Source organism: Castanea sativa, chromosome 7 (assembly GCF_040712315.1).
Source record: "Castanea sativa cultivar Marrone di Chiusa Pesio chromosome 7, ASM4071231v1".
Classification (NCBI taxonomy): domain Eukaryota; kingdom Viridiplantae; phylum Streptophyta; class Magnoliopsida; order Fagales; family Fagaceae; genus Castanea; species Castanea sativa.
In genome coordinates this window covers 28305957-28325418 of record NC_134019.1, presented here as the reverse complement: position 1 = coordinate 28325418, position 19462 = coordinate 28305957, and the positions used below count along the sequence as shown (strand labels likewise).

The 19462-nt window shown below is 38.6% G+C and overlaps 2 protein-coding genes across 2 annotated transcripts; one reads left to right on the top strand and one right to left on the bottom strand.

The window, feature by feature from the left end:
* The first annotated feature begins 1029 nt into the window (after positions 1-1029).
* LOC142644264 (uncharacterized) lies at positions 1030-3835 on the top strand. The gene is made up of 6 exons (XM_075818913.1): positions 1030-1116; positions 1195-1425; positions 2102-2324; positions 2445-2884; positions 3071-3150; positions 3493-3835. The coding sequence occupies exons 1-6, from the start codon at positions 1030-1032 to the stop codon at positions 3833-3835; spliced, it is 1404 nt and encodes a 467-aa protein (XP_075675028.1).
* Positions 3836-13013: 9178 nt separating this feature from the next.
* LOC142643637 (cyclin-A3-4-like) lies at positions 13014-17237 on the bottom strand. The gene is made up of 8 exons (XM_075818337.1): positions 16848-17237; positions 15155-15387; positions 14983-15058; positions 14833-14909; positions 14617-14650; positions 14378-14527; positions 13867-14001; positions 13014-13594 (listed from the first exon to the last, which is right to left on the bottom strand). The coding sequence occupies exons 1-8, from the start codon at positions 17148-17150 to the stop codon at positions 13523-13525; spliced, it is 1080 nt and encodes a 359-aa protein (XP_075674452.1). The 5' UTR covers positions 17151-17237; the 3' UTR covers positions 13014-13522.
* Positions 17238-19462: the final 2225 nt, after the last annotated feature.

Genomic DNA, 19462 nt, shown 5'->3' with positions numbered 1-19462 from the left:
ATAAGTACAACGATAATCATCCTCAGCGAGATTTTACTAGGAAGACCGGGGCTACTGTTGTGCCATAAGCAGTCAACACGGTGTTCCGAAAGCCAGTACATTTGATTCTAGAAAAGATCAAGAATGAGTCATACTTCAAATGGCCTAATAAGATGGGGGGAGACCCCATAAGACCCAATCAGAATTTTCATTGTCAATATCACCAGGAACAAGGCCACACTATCGAGGATTGCAAGACTTTGTGGAATCATTTAGAGCAATTGGTCTGAGATAGAAGGTTAAAACAATTTTTATATCGGCCTAATGGGCAAGTAGACCATGCAGGCTCAGGGACTCAAGAGAACACTTCTTCAAGGCCTCCTTTGGGCACAATTAATGTCATTTTTGCTGCTCCCGGGAGGACGGGTTCATGTCCCTCTAGAGTAATGACTATAGCTCGGCCGCCATTTGAGGACTCTAATCATAAGCCAAAGAAGGCTAAAGTTGCAATCCAACTGGCATTGATTTTCTTAGAGAAGGACAAGTTTGGAACTATACAGCCACAAAATGATGCTTTAGTAGTCACGCTTAGGATAAGGGGTACGATGTGAGGCGTGTACTAGTTGATCAAGGTAGTGGGGCGGAGATTATGTACCCCGACTTGTATAAGGGGTTGGGGTTGAAACCAAGGGATTTGACTAGCTATGATTCACCCCTAGTAGATTTTGATGGAAAGATGGTTATATTAATGGGGCAAGTCAAGTTACCAGTGCAAACGGGGTCAAAAGTGGCAGAGGTCAACTTCATAGTGGTGGATGCATATTCTCCCTACACAGCCATAATGGCAAGGCCCTAGCTTCATGCATTTAAAGGTGAAGTATCCCTTCCACATTGCATTTAAAGGTGAAGTATCCCTCTGGTGACCAGGTTGAGGAGCTGATTGGGAGCTAATCTACGGCTAGGCAATGCTTAGTGGCCTCAATTAAACATCAAGCTGAGGGAGAGTCCTCGGCATCAAATGAGCAAGGTTTGTAGCAATCAAAGGAGCCGATGTTATCTGAGAGTCTAGTGGAGGAAGTAGAATGTGAAGGTTTGGAAAGGGTTTTTATAAGTAATGATAAAGAGAAGTATTTTCAGGTAGAGGCTCAACTGCCTCCTTAGGAGAAGGAAGAGTTGATGAAGTTCCTTAAGGAGAACATTGATGTCTTTGCTTAGAATGCTTACGAGGCCCCTGGGTTAGATCCAAGCTTCATTTGTCATCATTTGAATGTCAACCTAACTGCCGTACCAAGGAAGCACCCACCTCGGCTATCATCTAAAGAACATTCTGAGGCTGTCAAGGAAGATGTAATCAAGCTCAAGCAGGCAGGGGCTATCAAAGAAGTATTTTATCCTGAATGGTTGACCAATATAGTGGTGGTCATAAAGAAGAATGGAAAACGGCGGGTATGCGTAGACTTTACAGATTTGAACAAAGCGTGCCCTAAAGATCCTTTTCCCATGCCCCGTATTGATCAGTTGGTGGATGCCATTGTTGAGCATCCTCGGATGAGTTTTCTAGATGATTTTCAAGGTTATCACTAAATACCTTTGGCTTTGGATGATCAAGAGAAAACAACCTTCGTCACTTCTATAGGAAACTATCACTACAAAGTAATGCATTTTGGTTTAAAGAATGCGGGAGCTACCTACCAAAGGATGATGACCAGGATGTTCGAATCGCAACTAGGTAAAAACAATGAGGTTTTATGTAGATGACATGGTGGTGAAGAGTAAGATGATGTCCGAGCATGTGGGGAACCTTGGGAACATCTTCGAGATACTAAGTAAACATAAATTACTCCTAAATGCTTCCAAATGCTCTTTTGGCGTAGGGTCCGTTAAATTTCTGGGTTTTATGGTCACACATTGTGGAATCGAAGTCAATCCTGATCAAGTTAAGGTGATTAACAGCTTGCAACCACCTTGTAATCCTAAAGAAGTTCAGAAATTGACAGGAATGACTGCTGCCTTGAACCGATTCATCTCTCGGTCTGCGGACAGATGTAGGCCTTTCTTCCAGTTGCTGAATAAAGGGAAGGGATTTGAATGGACTGAGAAGTGTGCTTTGGCTTTTCAATAGTTTAAGGAATATCTTTCTCAGCCACTTGTTATGTCCAGGCCCGATGAGGATGAGGTGTTGTTTGCTTACATTGTTGTGGCTTTCCATGCCATTAGTTTGGTGTTAATAAGAGTTGACAATGGTGTACAGAGGCCAGTTTATTATGTGAGTAAATCATTGCATGAAGCTGAGATTCGTTACTTACCACTAGAAAAGGCTATTTTGGCAGAGGTGCATGCTACGCGTAAGCTTCCCCACTACTTCTAGTCCCACATAGTTGTGGTCTTAACCCAACTCCCGCTTTGGTCTCTACTTCGGAGTGCTGATTATACGGGAAGGATTGCCAAGTGGGGTACAATTCTAGGGGCTTTTGATATCAAGTATATGCCACGCACTTCTGTAAAAGGCCAGGTCCTCTCCGACTTGGTGGCCGAGTTCGCTGAGCCCTTGTTAGAAGAAAATACTAAGAAGTCGGACATGGATGAAAAATCAGTTAGCATAATCTCCCTGAAGGAATCTCTGTCGTGGAAGGTGTACGTGAATGGTGTGGCAAATCAAAGAGGATCAATAGTGGGGCTAGTTGTAATATCTCCGGATAAGATTGTTATTGAGAAATCTTTGAGGATGGATTTCTTGACTATGAATAATGAAGCTGAGTATGAAGCTCTACTAGTAGGAATGACCATGGTTCAGAAGATGGGAGGGAAGACTGTGGAGATGTTCTCGAATTTAAGATTCGTTGTAGGCCAAGTAGAAGGGGAGCTGGAAGCCAAAGATCCGAGGATGCAGGAGTATTTAAGTCAGGTTAGACGTTTATAATCAAAGTTTGAGTCTTTCACCTTAGTGCAAATTTCCAGAAGCATAAATACTCATTTTGATTCTCTAGCCACCCTGGCAACGTCCTCAGTACAGAGCTTACCTCGGGTCATCTTGGTGGAAGATTTGTTTAAGCCTACTAAGATTAATGTGGGTACAATCTGTGTCCATCAGATTAGGGTGGGTCCTAGCTGGATGGACCCCATTGTGCTATACCTTAAAGAGTACCTAAGGACAAGTCCGAGGCTGACAAAGTATGTAGAAAAGCTCTTCGATTTTGGTTGTCCAAGGATTGAAAGTTATACAAGCGCTCTTTTTTTGGACCATACCTGCTGTGTATACACCCTGAAGCAACAGAGCCACTTCTAGAAGAATTACATGAAGGGATTTGTGGAAGTCACATAAGAGGTAGATCCTTATCTTTTAGGGCCCTTACCCAAGGATACTGGTGGCCCAATATGCAGAGGGAAGCACTAGAGTATGTGAAGAAGTGTGACCAGTGTTAGAGGTTTGCTCCCAACATTCATCAACAAGAGGCGTCCTCAATCCTCTATCCAGCTCTTGGCCTTTTTCTTAATGGGGCCTAGATATTGTAGGACTCTTCCTGAAGACAGTGGGAATAAGAGATGGCTGTTGGTCGGTATGGATTATTTCACTAAATGGGTTGAAACCAAGCCACTGTCAAATATCAGAGACCTGGATGCAAAAAGATTTGTTTGGAAAAACATTGTCACCCAATTTGGAATTCCTCATACCCTTATCTTAGATAATGGCCTTCAGTTTGATAGTGAGGCCTTCAGAAGATATTGCTGCGATCTAGGCATTACGAACAGATATTCCACCCTGGTTTATCTACAAGAAAATGGACAGGCCGAGACTGTTAATAAGGTAATAGTAAATGGATTCAAGAAGAGATTGGATGATGCTAAGAAAAAATGAGTGGAAGAACTGCCACATGTCCTTTGGACATACAGGACTACACCTCGTAGGTTCATAGGGGAGACCCCCTTTTCAATGACTTATGGGGTCGATGCTGTAATTCCTCTCAAAATCGGTTTCCCAACGCTGAGAACGAGCTCTTTTACTCCGAGCAACAATGATGGGTTGTTGGAAAAGAGCTTGGATTTGGTTGAAAAACGAAGGGAAAGTGTCGTAGTTCAATTAGCATATTATCAACACAAGCTCAAACAAGGTTATGACTCGATTGTGAAGTTAAGACCACCGGTGCCAGGGGATTTGGTATTAAGGAAGGTTTTTGGGTACTGCGAAAAATCCAGCTTGGGGAAAATTAGGCCCAAACTGGGAAGGGTGATACCGCACCACCTTGGTAGCTGGAATAGGGGCTTATTATCTTGATGACCTAGATGAAAATGTTGTATCACGTCCTTGGAATGTAAATAACTTGCGAAGGTATTATTATTAATGAAAGTTTTTTCTATTATATATCGCCTATTACTTCATGCGTTACATTCATTTCTTTTCTAAGTATCAAACAGAACATTGGCTATGCTTGGCTCCTCGGACCATATACCTTAGGAAAATTGATATCTTCCATTATTTCTCTAAGTGTTAAACAGAACCTTAGTTATGTCTGGTTCCCTAGACCACCTACTTCAGGTAAATTAATACTTCAGGTTAACTTTTCATAGTATCAAACAAAACCTTAGCTATGCTTGGCTCCTCGGACCACATACCTTGTGAAAATTGATATTTTCCATTATTTCTATAAGTGTTAAACAGAACCTTAGTTATGTCTAGTTCCCTGGACCACCTACTTTGGGTAAATTAATACTTCAGATTAACTTTTCTAAGTATCAAACAGAACATTGGCTACGCCTAACTCCTCGGACCACATATCTTGGAAAAATTGATATATTTCATTATTTCTCTAAATGTTAAACAGAACCGTAGTTATATTTGGTTCCCTGGACCACCTACTTTGGGTAAATTAATACTTTGGATAAATTAATACTTTAGGTTAACTTTTCTAAATATCAAACAGAATCTTGGTTATGTCTGGCTCCTCAGACTACATACCTTGGATAAATTGATATTTTTCAACATATTTCTAAGTGTTGAAATTGATCTTGGTTACGTTTGGCTCCTCGGATCATATACCTTGGAGATTTCTACAACAGTGATCTGGACAAATGGAAGTTCATGAGCATCACTTAAAGCATTTGTAAGTATATCAAATATATCTATCACCTGGTCAATATCTGATTACTTCCTCAAGATCTTTAGGCTTATGGGGAATGATGTGGATGGTTGCTCTGTTGTGATGTATGGATTACAAAGTTAAAAGTGTGTTTTACTATTGTTATTGACTTAGTATTACCACTTATGTAGATATCAAAGTGGGGCATATCTCATTGTCCTGCTAAGTAAGTACTAAGTAAAATAGAAACTGTATAAGGAAAAGATATAAACATCATAAACATGAAAGAAAAACTTGTCATCTTCATTAATTTAAGCCTTGGGAAAAGGCAGTTTACTTATAAAGGTCTACTTGTACAATTAAAAAAAAAAATGTAGTAAATAAAACCCTAAAAGCTAGTTTTTGGTTGGAGGAGGAGGGTCTTCTTTCTTGCGCGTTTGAAGGGTAGGATCATCTTTGGCCTTGGGGTCAGCCTCTTTGGATTTGGCCTCTGTCTCCTTCACTTTAGCTACAGCATCAGGGACCTTGGCAGCATCTTTGGCCTTGGGGTCAGCCTCTTTGGATTTGGCCTCTGCCTCTTTCGCTTTAATTGCAGCATCAAGGATCTTGGCAGCATTTTTGGCCTTAGCAGCGTCCTTAGCCTTTGAGGGAGGTTTGACCTCCTTGCCCTTGCCTTTATCCTTGTTCACCTCAGCCCCTTGGATTTGATCACCAGCTTGGCTGGATCCTTTGGAAGTCTCAGTGAGGGGAGGAATAGCTTGCGCAGTCAGGAGTTGCTCAGAGGATTCAGGGGCAATGGCAAGAGAGGGAGTAGGGGCAGCTGGGACTTTTCAGATGTTGGGAGGGTAGTAAACACTCCCAGCCTGCCTCCACTCTGAGGAAGCAGGGACCCCTGCAAGGTCATAGGTCTTTTCCCACGTCTCCTTGCAGTAATCCCTGCACACCTCGGCCAGCTCCTCAGCCAACCGAATCTCAGGTTCTTCCACCTCGAGGTTGTAAGATGCTTACCTTGCGGCTTCCGCGGCTTCCGCGGCCACCCGAGTGGCAGCTTTGGCCTTCTCCAAATCATCTTTAAGGTCTGGAACCAGCTGCTTTTGTGTGGCCAGATCTATTTCTCTAAGATGAAGCTATTTGCACTAATCTTCAGCCTGGTCCTGAGCACCCTTTAAGCTAGATGCTGCGCTCTGTCGCGCCCTCTCCTTAGCAATCAACTTGTTGGCCAGCTCTTGGTTCTACTTCGTGGCTCCCAAGGCCTCGATAGTCTAAGCGTGGAGTTGGGCCTCAGCCTGGGTCTCCTTCCGAGCGTCCTTGACCCACTCCTCGACTATAAAAACTTCTTGGATTGCCTGCATAAAAATGGCAGAGGTGTCCCATGAAGGAGAAAAAGAGAGCAGGTAAGAGAATAAAGAATGAAAAGAATGCCCTAGCATTTATCTAATAGATACAATAGTAAAATTTACCATGGCAAGATCCCTCTTCAGTGACATGAAGAGGTCTTGCTGCCTCATGTGCTTCAGAGCATCCATGTCTTTTGGCAGAAGGATGGGCTGCTCCAAAGCTTCAGCAATGTAGGCGGAGTGCCCTCTCTAGAATTCTCTAATGGAGGAATTCCATGGGATAGCAACGCCCTCTAATTCTAGTCGAGGATCCCAAACGCATTGTTGTCGCACCTCGGCTGCAGATAGGTCCTCCCTATTGTCCATAGGAGAGACCCGTTTATCCTTGGCCATCTTTTGTTGCTTGGCCTCTTTTTGAGGGACCATCTCACCCTCCTCCACTTCCTACTCCTTCATTTTCTTCTTCAAATTGGCTATGGGAAGCAGGCCAGTTGTGGTTGTAGGAGAAGAAGGGTAAGGGGGAGGGTGAGTGGTAGTTGGGGTTTAGGGGCCTCTTTGGATGATGACCTCTTGTGCCTCGCAGCCATGAGGTCCTTCAAGCCCTTCCTTGGATTCAAAGCCATTGATTCTTCCTCTTTAGAATCACTGTTTACCTCGACGATTATCAATTGAGGGAAACGAGCTGCTGAGGATCTATCAAGCTCGCCCTCAGAATCCGAGAGGTTGATGGGATCAACTTGCACCTCTTCTTCTTTTTGAGTTGGAATTGATCTATTTCCTCCTCGAGTGAAAGGCGTGAAGAAATGGATTCTTCCCTTAGAGCTGCTACTTCAGGGCGAACAAGAGGGGGAGGTAACTTGTCGAGCACAACGTCCTCTCGGGCAAGAAATCCAGGTTTGGAAACGTCTATCCTTCGGCGCCTAGGGTCGCCTACTGTAATTGCTTGACCCACGTCCTGGAAGACGTCTGATATCGATTCAAAGCCCAAGATGAGGTGGACCGCCCTCAACTGCCCGTCCTTACTCACGAACACCTCGGACTTTAAGACTCTGTTGAGGTCTTTGATGTTGATCAAGCTTAAGCAAGGCACTATGTGTTTTTTGTTTGCAAAAACAACCGAGGATCAAATCACAATCAGATCAATAAAGTCCACCATCAAAAGGAAATGAATGTAAAAAAAAATGAACAACAAAGCTAAGAGAACTAAATCCCGGGCTAAGGGACCTAATCCCAGGGTACCCCACCTGGCTTTCCCTCCCGAATTGGGCAGTGAAGACCGTCGTGCCACTCTCTGGAGGTGATTAGGTAGTCGTCTTTCATGCCATTGTTGGACTTGGGAAGACACGATATAAGCCTAACAATGCTGGACCTAGACTTGAGATAATACCCCGAGTTAATGAGTGAGTGACACTCGTACATATGGACGACGTCGTGCCATATGAGTCCCACCCATTTGCTCGTTGAGAGCATTGACGCTACCTAAACTTCTAAATACATTGGGCTCGCACTAGTGAGGGCACACCCTATGGTTGTACAGGTAGTCTCGAGTTACACTGCCCATGGGAAGCATCATTCCTCCTTCTATGAGCGATCATAGGAATAACGATCTCCCCTTCTTTCCTATCAGTAACTATCTGATTTAAGGCACAATACCTTAGGGCAACTCCCTGTGGGATGTGGTATTTGGCTTTAAAGCCCTCTATATCAGCGGGAGTGTCTACTAGGTCTTTGAATCTACCCATTTGAACAAATTAAAGAAAATGATTTTGAAAAATGTATAAAGGTCAGGAGGTCAAGAAGAGCGGCCGAGGAGAAAAGAACCTAGGAGCATGAAAACTTACGAGAAAAAGAATTGGTGACACTTCAAGAACTTCTTGAGAGTTAGGGAAGTGGAGGATTCTTGGAAGCAGGAGAGTTCGAAAATTCTTAGGGGATAACAAATTTTTAAAGTAAAGGAAAATTGTGATCTCCCAGCCGCTTTATATAGGAGGTGGGATTGAGTAGGAGTTATTCCGCTCAAAATTCAAGAAGAAATTCTAACCGTAGGATCTACATCCCATTGTAGAATGCGGAGGATAGAGCGCCGCCTGGAGCATTTAATGAGGCGTCACGGGCTCTGAGGCATAAGAAAAAGTTACAGAACGCAAGAGATGACATTCTCACGTGTGGAGGTTAAGGAAGCGTGTAAAAGCAATTGTACTGGATCGAAACCCCGATTTTCTCCTCGGATATGAGAGAAAAATGAAGTTTTAAGGGGCTATTGTAGGGATAAAATTCCCAAAATGCATTTTAGGCCATGGGTTTTGTCCGAGGTTGTTCACTTGTCCAAGGACAGATTAATAGTAATGAAGATGTCAGACCTAGAGATCCACAAGCAAATTGTGACCAAGGAAACTAAGGGAGGTAATCCAAGGAGGGGTGTCTCCTCGGCTAAGCGATGTAAAGATCAGATGGTACATCATGTTGTCCAGAATGATCTTCTGGGAGGTCTTGTTGAAGAAAATATGTTTCATGTGGGCACAGAATGTAGGAACAGTTATGAAATATCTAAGAGAAAGTTGTTACCACCGCATTGAATGCTCTGTATCCAAATCTCTTGCCGCATTAATGAGAAAGTGATATCTGAACAGTGATTTTCAGCCTTACAGCTATTACCTAAAGACTTCAGAAAGGTGATGATGGGACAAGTATCAATGTTAGCTGTCTAGACTTACACGTGGAGAGCGGAAATGAGAGAAAGAAGGAAGTATAAGATAGAAGAAGGTCCCGGAGAAGGGGGATTAAAGGAAGGAGGTAGAAAAAGAAAATACTATAGACTCAAGAACAACATCTGTAATTTGTCCTTAAGAGAGTGAAATATAAGAACCAACCTCCTCAGTTTAAGTCCAAGGACAGTTTTCACTATACAAATTATTCCAGCTTCCTCCTATTGTGATTTTAGCCCAACGTTATTGTTAACTAAACTCATTAAAACCTATATTTCTAGCTCATTCTCTACAAATTCATTGTATTGCGCTCTTTGGGCCTATCCCCTTCCCATTTGTGGGCTTAGGTGAAATTGTGTCCCTACAGTGACTAATTTTTTCGGGCTCTTATGAGCTTAAAAATCACGTGACTATTACCTAAGGAATAACATGGATCAATTGGTAAGTCTTCTTTTAATGTAATTATATGATGGTCGCGTGATTTTTTTCATTCATAAAAGCTAACAAAAGTTAGTTTTAGAGGTCAGTTTGACAAATAGAGAAACCTTATGGAATTTTAAGGAAGGATTGAAACTCTAGGACGTGTTTTTGCAACTAAATCAAATTCCCCTTTTTGTTTTTTTATTTTTTATTTTTTTTATTTTGACAAAGCAACTGGAAAAATTTCATTGCCAAACAGGAAAGGGAGTACAACTAAGTAAAAGAGAAAAGCTCAACACAATGCAAACTAAATACAATCTTCTTGAACAACGTGAACCACCATAGGAGGACAAACTCCCTTCCAGACATGAGACTCGTCCTTTTGCCTTGCATACTGTGCAAGCTCATGAGCTGGCCTGTTGTAATCTCTTTTTACATGCTTGATTTTCCAGCTACTAAAAGAAGAAAGCAAACTAAGAATTCCTTGATACACATGACCAAGACAGCCATTTGTTTCAGCTGCTGAGACACAATTAACAGCAGTCAATGCATCAAATTCCAAGATGATTTGAGATAGCTTCTGCTCTTTGGCAAGAATTAGACCACACTCCATAGCCAACGCTTCAACTTCTTCCACCGAGTATTGTCCCTGAAGGTATTTACAACAAGCAACATGAACAGTATCAGTAGCATCTCTTATTACAACTCCCACACTTGAGTTTCTCCCATTTTCAGATGTAGTACCATCAACATTGATCTTAAAAACTCCTGGAGGAGGCACTGCCCACTTCTTTTCTGTCCGAGCCAAACGTTGAGAGCAAGCTATTGAGGCACTCTTAAATTCAAGAATTTATTTTCTAGCAAAACTCCAAATATGATTAGGAAGCTGACATGAGGACTTGTGCACAATTTTATTCCTGTTATACCATATTGCCCATGCTACTCCAAAGAATAACTCCAAATCTTGAGACGTACTAGATTCAAAAAATTTCATTGCAATATCTATAATATCCATATTTACAGTCAGCAAATCAACAGGACCATTCACCCAACATCTCCACACTCTTTTAGCCACTTCACACTTGACAAGGGCATGGAGAGTTGATTCAAGCTCCTTCCCACAAGCCAGCCACATTTCACATAGATTAACTCCTCTTCTTTTCAAGTTCACAAAGGAAGGAAGAGAATTCATACACATTTTCCAAGCAAATATACGCACCTTAGGAGGGATGTTTAAGTGCCATAGCTTCTTCCAAAAAGGACTCCAAGGATCACCCGAAGAACTTTCACCTTCCTCCATTGTCTCTAGTACCCCAACAGCAACATAATAAACACTTTTTACACTGAATTCTCCCTTTTTATTACCTACCCATATGATTTGGTCTTCAGGAAGGTTATGGCAGAGGGGAATATTCATAATAGTTCTTGCTTCAAAAGGCAAAAAATAGAGATCTTACTACATCACCTTTCCACCCCCTCGTGTCTTTATCAATCAATGTCGAGACCCTAGGATACTCATCAAAGGGCTTTGGGGGGAGATTACTTTGTACGTTGTTGGAGTAGGCAGCCACTTATGCTCCCAAATATGAATCCTATTGCCATTGCCAACTCGCCACCGTATACCTGTCTTCACAACTTCCAACCCATTGAAGATGCTTTTCCAAGTATAGGAAGGGTTGGATCCAAGTTTTGCTCTAAAAAATCACCTTGCGGATAATATTTCGCTTTGTAGATTTAGGCCACCAGAGAGTTAGGATTCGAGATCAACCTCCAACCTTGCTTTGCTAGCATAGCATGGTTGAAAGCCTGTAAATTTCTGAAACTCATTCCTCAATTCAACTTTGACTTACACATTTTCTTCCAGCTAACCCAAGCAATTTTTGATTCTTGACCCCTTTGACCCCACCAAAACTTCCTCATCATACCTTCAATCTTATCACAAAGACTCTTTGGGATCTGGAAACAACTCATAGTGTATGTTGGAATTGCTTGAGCTACAGCTTTAATAAGGATCTCTCGGCCACCCACTGATAGAATTTTCTCCTTCCACCCCGATAATTTTTTTCTCCACCCTCTCTTTAATTTCAGCAAATATTTCAACTTTTGACTTGCCAATGATTAAGGGTAGGCCAAGGTATTTTTTATGTCGGGTATCTTGCATTGGACCCAGCATATTCAACACTTCACATCTTCTATCATCAGGGGAATTAGTACTGAAAAGACTGACGATTTATCTGCATTGATTTTCTGACTCGAGGCAACTTCATATAGCTGAAGAATATCAATAAGATTTTGGCATTCTTGTCTATTTGCTTTACAAAACAATAAACTGTCATCTGCAAAAAACAGATGTGTGATCTTGGGACTACCTCTACATATTGATACTCCACTAATTCTTTGATTCTTGGCAGCATAATTAATAAGGGAGGAAAAACCATCTGCACACAATAGAAAGATATAAGGTAAAATTGGGTCTCCTTGACGGAGACCCCTAGTAGGAATAATACTACCATAAGCAACACCATTAATGAAGATAGAGTAAGATACAGTAGTAATGCAATGCCACATTTTTCATGGAAGGCCATTTTTTCCATCACTTGTTTGATAAAACCCCATTCCATCTTATCATATGCTTTACTCATATCCAACTTTATTGCCACAAAACCCTCCCTTCCTTCCTTCTTATGTTCTAAATAGTGCATAAGTTCAAAAGTTACAAAGACATTGCCTGTAATTAATCTTCCAGAAAGAAACATACTCTGATTTTCTGATATAATTTGTGGAAGGATTATTTTGAGTTATTTTTATTTTTAATATTGATTCATAGGTTTTTAAGTTACCTTTTTTAAAAAAAAATTTCAGTTATATACAAATTTTTAAAGTCACATTTTTTTTTAGACTTCAAATTGTATTTATTTAAATCGTATCAAAAGGACATTCCTAGATGAAGTCAACATTGATTTTAGCTAAAGTTTTGAAGTTTTTTTTTTTTTTTTTTTTTTAGAATTTAGTTGGAAACGAATTTCCAATCAGCTGAGTTTATGGGTTGAACTTGGAATCCAAGAAAAAAGTATTGGATATCCAACTATAAGCCTACAGTAACTCTAGAACTTCTAAGACCTTGGAAAAGTCCATTGTTTTGTTCGTCGAAACCAACGATTTCTGTGAAGCTAGAAGGCTGAAGCAGAAAAAAAAAATCATCATTTTAAGAAAATAAACACCATTTACCATGTAAAATACCCAATTATAAAAAGGAAAACTTTCTTGACATGACCTTAACATTTGAAAACGTTTTTTTCTTCCCTAACAAACAAAGACAATATGAACACTTTTTTATATCCCAAGTAAGCAAAAACGATTTATGAATGTTTCAGTCTGACAGAATTTGTGAAAATTTTTAGGAATAAACGTGGCTTGACTTAAAAGAAATATACTACAAAGAGAGGAACATTTGATTTCACAGATAATATTAAAGATGCTAATAAAACTCAGCATGATGCCAAACGTTATTTCTTAGAAGAATGCATTAACATTCATTTTGTAAAAATTCAAAATCTATTTATAATAGTCTTACCAATGCAGCCTAAACAAAAAGACACCTTAGAAAATGTTATCTTTTACTTGGCTATACAAAAATAAAACTATTTGAGGCTTCAATTGGAGGCAGAAGCCCCATTGAATCATAGATATTCCTAGATCACTTAATTCCATACAATGTACAAAGTCTTTCCAAACCCAGAATTATCAATCTCTGTACTAACCAAAAGGCTGATGGTAGTCAATGATGGCTCTGCTTGTGATGCTAAACATTCGAAGCACAATGTCTTAAGGCAATCTAATACAAGCCAACTTCAAACCGAGCAGCTCTTAACCAGCATGTGCTTTATCCTTTATTACACCCTCCAATTTAGCAAAAATGGAAGTATCAAAAAGAGAAAGTAAAAGGAATTCTATGACAAGGCTAGTTCTGGCTCCAAAGTTGACGCCATTCATAATGTTGGGATGCCTATCCATTGATGACCTCAAAATAACATGCAGGGATTTCTGAGGGAGAAGTCAATGATGCTACGCATTTATACTGTTATGAAAATGAGGCCAAAGAAAGTCAAATAAGTGTTATCATAAAATATCACTCAGTTATGATCAAATTAATATTTGCGACAAAGCAGTGATCTCGTGTACTGAGCTCAAATGAATCTGTGGATAGCATATAGACAGCACTGGAAGAAATCCAACACATCCCATACCCAACCAGTTCACTTCAGCCATTTACAGTATTACAAAATCTACAATTCCAAAGGAAGCTACAATCATGAGATCACTAAATTAATATTTATAAAGTAAAAATACCTTGTGCTGCATGTATTTCTCTCTCACTGCTTGTAAAGAGCTTCCTTTTCTATTTATTTGCAAGTCATGAAGAGTGAGGACACATTCCATCAAGTCAAATGGTCTATAACCAGTATAGCACTGAAGTGCCAAACTCTGCACAATATGTAAAACAAATTCACTGTCCATCCCTGATAGAAAACACTTTCCAGATAATTCTGGAGTCTCAAACAATCTTCAATATGATATAGAATACCAATTTTATCATCTATGATATAACATAGTCTAAGCCCACTTTTATTCTTTTATTCCTAGCATGCTACCATTCCCCCCCCCCCCCCCCTCCCCGGTTAAATTCACTGAAAAGTCTTTTCCCAAATTAAAATCAGAATAAACACCAAACAATGAAGTTACTACTTTGCTTTTTGAATTTTTAAAAAAATTCTCTTTACTTATCAGAGTATTCACAATGAGAAAAAATTGCTGATTTTCAGGTTAGTCATTTCTTTGCACACAATAAACACTTTCTTACCCAAGGATGCATCTCAGGTTGGATTGTGAATCTTGTAAGAAAAATTGCCGATGCAGCAACAACTGATGGTAAGAACCGCACACATCTATAATCTAACAAACTTAGCTCCGCAAGATAACAACCCAATAACTCAAATTGCAAATTTGATGACTGGAAAGCACAAACATTACAGAATTGGTAACTAAAGATTGAAGAAATAAATGACAAAATGAAATACTGGGGTGAAGTTGTTAGCCTACATTGCAATTCTCTTGAGCAGCTCTCGTGTAGATTCTGAAATCCAACAAGCAATGTAGTGTTTATCAAATAGGTACTAGATATTAGCCACATGTATGGAAGGAAAAGCAAGAACCAAGAACAAATACATTGTAAGCAATTAACAAAGATGCCATAATAAATAACATTTTAAGGCCGGCTAAAAGCGGCAGACCAATAACATTTTACAGCATTCTTGCCTCAGAAAATTCTTTATTGTAGGGATGCCCATCTCAAAGTTCAAAATTTTTTGCACTTCTCTCTCCATGTCCATCACCTGCACAATGAGCACAAAATCACATGCTTTACAAGGTAAATGAAGAAAATAGGGTGTCTGAAAGAGATCAAACCTCTTCCTTGGTGTATGAATTATCTGTTATATAGCAAAAGTCTTCAACATTTGGAGGACTGATCTCTTCATACTGTCTGCACCATGAAGACAGGAGCAGTGAATATTTCAAGAATAAGAACCCATGCAAATATTAGGAAAAATTATAGAACAATATGGGTTCATTTGTTTACGAGGCATTAAGCATGCATGAAACACCGAGAAGCTGTATCTTGCTCTTGCTGACAACATTCGAAGAGAGGAATCTGTCAATATATGATATTGTGAGGTAAATGGTGTCTGAGACAAGCTTGTATTCCTCTGCAACCTCCACCAACCAGTTCACTAAAATTTCTCGCATAAATGTAGAAACTTCATTTTGAACAGTCTCCATGTAATCAGGAAATGGCCTTCTGTGCACCTCCATCTGAATTACCAACCAACATCATCATTAACAATTTAACGTTCAATTGTGCTTACTAATGACGAATACAGGCAAATACAGATTAGAATTTAAGACTAGATGTCCTTTTACTAGAGAAAACAAAATCTAACCTCAAACCAAAGAGTAATTATTCAGTACTCCGGTAGCAATGCTCCCTCCTCTCACATAATAATAGGACCGTCTTATTAATTAAATTCACGGTGGACCCATCATTCATGTGAAACGAGAGGGCATTGCTCTGGGAGTATTGAATAATTTTCCCAACAAAAAACCAACTCAACCATATAGGTCCATGTTTCCATATATTTCTGAAAGAAACAATAATAAACAATTCAACACAAAAGCCTAATTTGCTTCACATTTATTGCACTCAATCTTCACATTTAGCAAACTGAAGATACTCATAAAAGCCAAAAACTGAAAAACCAAACATCCAAATTGAGTTCATAAACACAAAATTGAATTACACAGAGAGCATATCTCAAGTCTCAAATCAAACATCAATCAAAAACTACAAGCTGGCAACCTTGAAATCAAAAGTAAAAAAATAACAAGACTAGTCAAACCAAAGATCAATTATTCGGGAACAATGCTCTCTCCTTTCACGTAATAATAGATCTTATTAATTAAATTCATGGTGGACCCATCATTCATGTGGAACGAGAGAGCATTAATCCGGGAGTATTGACTAATTTTCCCAAAACCAAAACCAGTTCAACCATATAGGCTGATGTTTCCTTATATTTCTGAAAGAAACAATAATAAAGCAACAAACAATTCAACACAAAAGCACAATTTATTTCCCTCCATTTTCACAAACAGCAAACTGAAGGGACTCATAAAAGCCTAACACAGGAAAACAGAACTTCCAAATTGAATTTAACAGTGAACATATCTCAAGTCTCAAATCAAATATTAATAAATAAATAAAAACCACAAGCCTTAACATCAATCGGGCAACCTCAAAATCAAAATTCACAAAAAGAAAAAAAAAACAAATAAATGAATAACAAAAGACTAGTTTTCGATTTGAATTCAATAACTCAATAACCAATTCGACAAAACATGTTGAAATCTCAAAACCCCAAGTTCAACCCAGAATATCAAAAGTAGCTCCATTTTTGAAATAGAATGTAATAACATCTGCCTGAACTTAAACTTAAATTCAAGCAAAAATACAATCCTAAGCTTCAAAAAACACTGAACCAATCCCAAAATTTGAAAACCAAATAAAAGTAAAATTGAAAACCCACTTCTCAGAACAAACTCAAAATCAAAATCAAAATCAAAATCAAGTCCCAGAAGCACAACATCAATTAAAAGCAGTAGCTAAAATCCAGAAGCAGTTGAGCTCACAAACTCCAACCATGAATTCAATAATCTTATTTTTCACTTGGGAATCATATAAATTATAAAAATCAAAATCAAAAAGCAAGCTGAACCTCCTGGGCACGAAGATGACTGTGTATAGAATTGGAATTGAAATGATCAAGATCCGTGGAGGTGGAGGTGGAGCTAATCACAGTCTCCGCCTCTGTGGGTTCATCAAGTTCACAATTGGAATTGCGGTACGCGCCATTGTTTTCGCATTTGGGTTTGTTGGGAGCAAAATCCTCCGAGTTACGAGTCGACCCAACATCGGGCGAGTTGGTGAGGTCACTCAGAACGACCCGCTTTTTGGGCGTGGGGAGTTGAAGTTGCAGAGAGCTTGTGGCTGGGGAGGCTCGCTTCTTGGTGGAGCGCATGGCTTGAACTCTATAATAATAAATGAAGAAGAAGAAGAAGAAGAAGTTGGTGCAATATTTAATTTATGCTTATGCCGCCATTTTCACCATTTCAAAATCTTTGTTCAACCGCGCTTGCTTGGAATTGGACTTGGACCGCGGTTTCTTTTTCTTTTTCTTTTTCTTTTTGAGCTTAAGTTTAAAGGTAGAAAATTTGGTATTTTTTTTAATAAGGGTAAAATATAAAAATTATTATAGTAAATAATATCATCTACTATCTATAATATAAACACTATCAAAAGATATATTCAAGTTGTTCTATAAGCCCAAACAAAACTTAACACTTGAATTTTCAAAAGATGCTAAATGATAATTGTGCTTGTGCAGGCAAGTTGAATTTTTTTTTTTTTTTTTTTTTTTAATTTTGATAATACTAAAGAAAACCTCATGGGCAATTTTTCAATTTTGCCATTATCTTATTTATAAAATACTAGTATATAATATCTGAAAACGTTTGACTTTTTGTTTGATTTTTGACGTAAAAGAACTTCATTCAAATTAGTTGTACGTTACAAAGTATACTATACAACAATCCTCATTATTAATCAAACTCCTATGAACAATTGATCCCACACACTAGAACTAGTTACCGAATAATCCAAGGGTTTTTCACCCCTAACATTATTATGCCATATAAGCTTTGGTAGCCTCACAATTTTTCAAATAATTTTAATTTTTTTAATTTCTCATTTATTTGACAAAAACCAATCCAATGTCAATCGTTCCTTTTAATACCCAATACATAGCTTATATTTAGACTCCCATTATGAATTGCTTTTCATAGCTTATATTTTGACTCCCATTATGAATTGCTTTTCTTAGTGTGGCTTGACTTGCTTCCAAAGCATGTTTGTATGCAATGCAAATTCCTTTGTAGTAAAGGACGTGTAGCTGACTTACTCTTCTAAAACTCATATATAATTGAAAGAACTAGACTAAACTCAACCCATGCATCTATATAAAAGCAAGAACCCTCATAAAAAAAATTAAACAACATTGTGATTGTAGTTTCAAGTTTCAAGTCATGGGAAACCTGTCGTGGAAACATTAATGAGACATATAGAAGAAGAAACACACCATGACCAAATTCAAGAAGATCATCCAATCTTCACATACCAAATATGCGTAGAGCCCATACAATCAAATTAGAAATTCAACTACGATAACAACTGTGCGCACTATTTTTTATGATGTTAAATACATTGAAACTCAAATTGACAACAAGGTGCCAAACATTGAATGTCCTATATTTATATATGATGCATGGATTGCATGTTTAAATAAGAATTAAATAAATAAAAATCAAGATCATACATAAATATATATATATATATATATATATATATATATATATTCTATACCTATATTTGCTACCTCACTTTGAAGGGTTCACAACATCATAATCTTATTTATTTGATTTTTATACTACATTTTACCACTACAAACGTATTTCTCTTATATTTCTTGTGTACTTCGGTCCACTTTGGTCCAATTCAGTCCATTATATCCATTTCTAATTTATTCACTTTGGTCCTATTCGGTCCACTTTGGTTCTATTTGTTCCATGCAGTTCATTCTGTCCTATTCGGTCCATTGGTCTTACTAGGTCCACTTTGGTCCTATTCAGTCCATTATGTTCACTTCGGTCTATTCAGTCCAATTTGGTCTTATTCAGTTTACTTTGGTCCTACTCAGCCCTATTAGGTCCACATTTGACCTATTCAGTCCTTTTTTTCCACTTCAGTCCTATTCTGTCCACTTTAGTTTTATTCGGTCCATTATATCCATTTTGGTCTTATTTAGTCCATTCAGTCTTTTACAGTTTTATTTTAGTCCTATTCGGTCCCATTTGATGCATTTGGTCTATTCTATCCCCTTCAATCCTATTTGGTCCACTTTGGTCCAATTCAATGAGAAGACCTGACAGTATAATGTGGCGTTTGGTACGGGGAATCCACATTACTCCTGACATCTAGATTCCCAGGAATGTGATTCCTAGGAATGTAGCTATTCCTATATTTGGTTTTATTGGGAGATTCCCAGGAATGTGAGATGATAATGTTTGGTGTATTCCTAGGAATCTTAAATGAATTATTTGTTTTTCCCATTTTGTCCTTAGATTTGAATGTGAAGTACCAAGCCCATTAAAAAAAAATCCTCCTTTAAATAAATAATGAAAAAATATATATAAACTATTAATTAGTCCTTTAAAAAAATATCTTACTCTAAATAGATCAAAAAAACATTATATAAACTATCAATTAGCAACACAT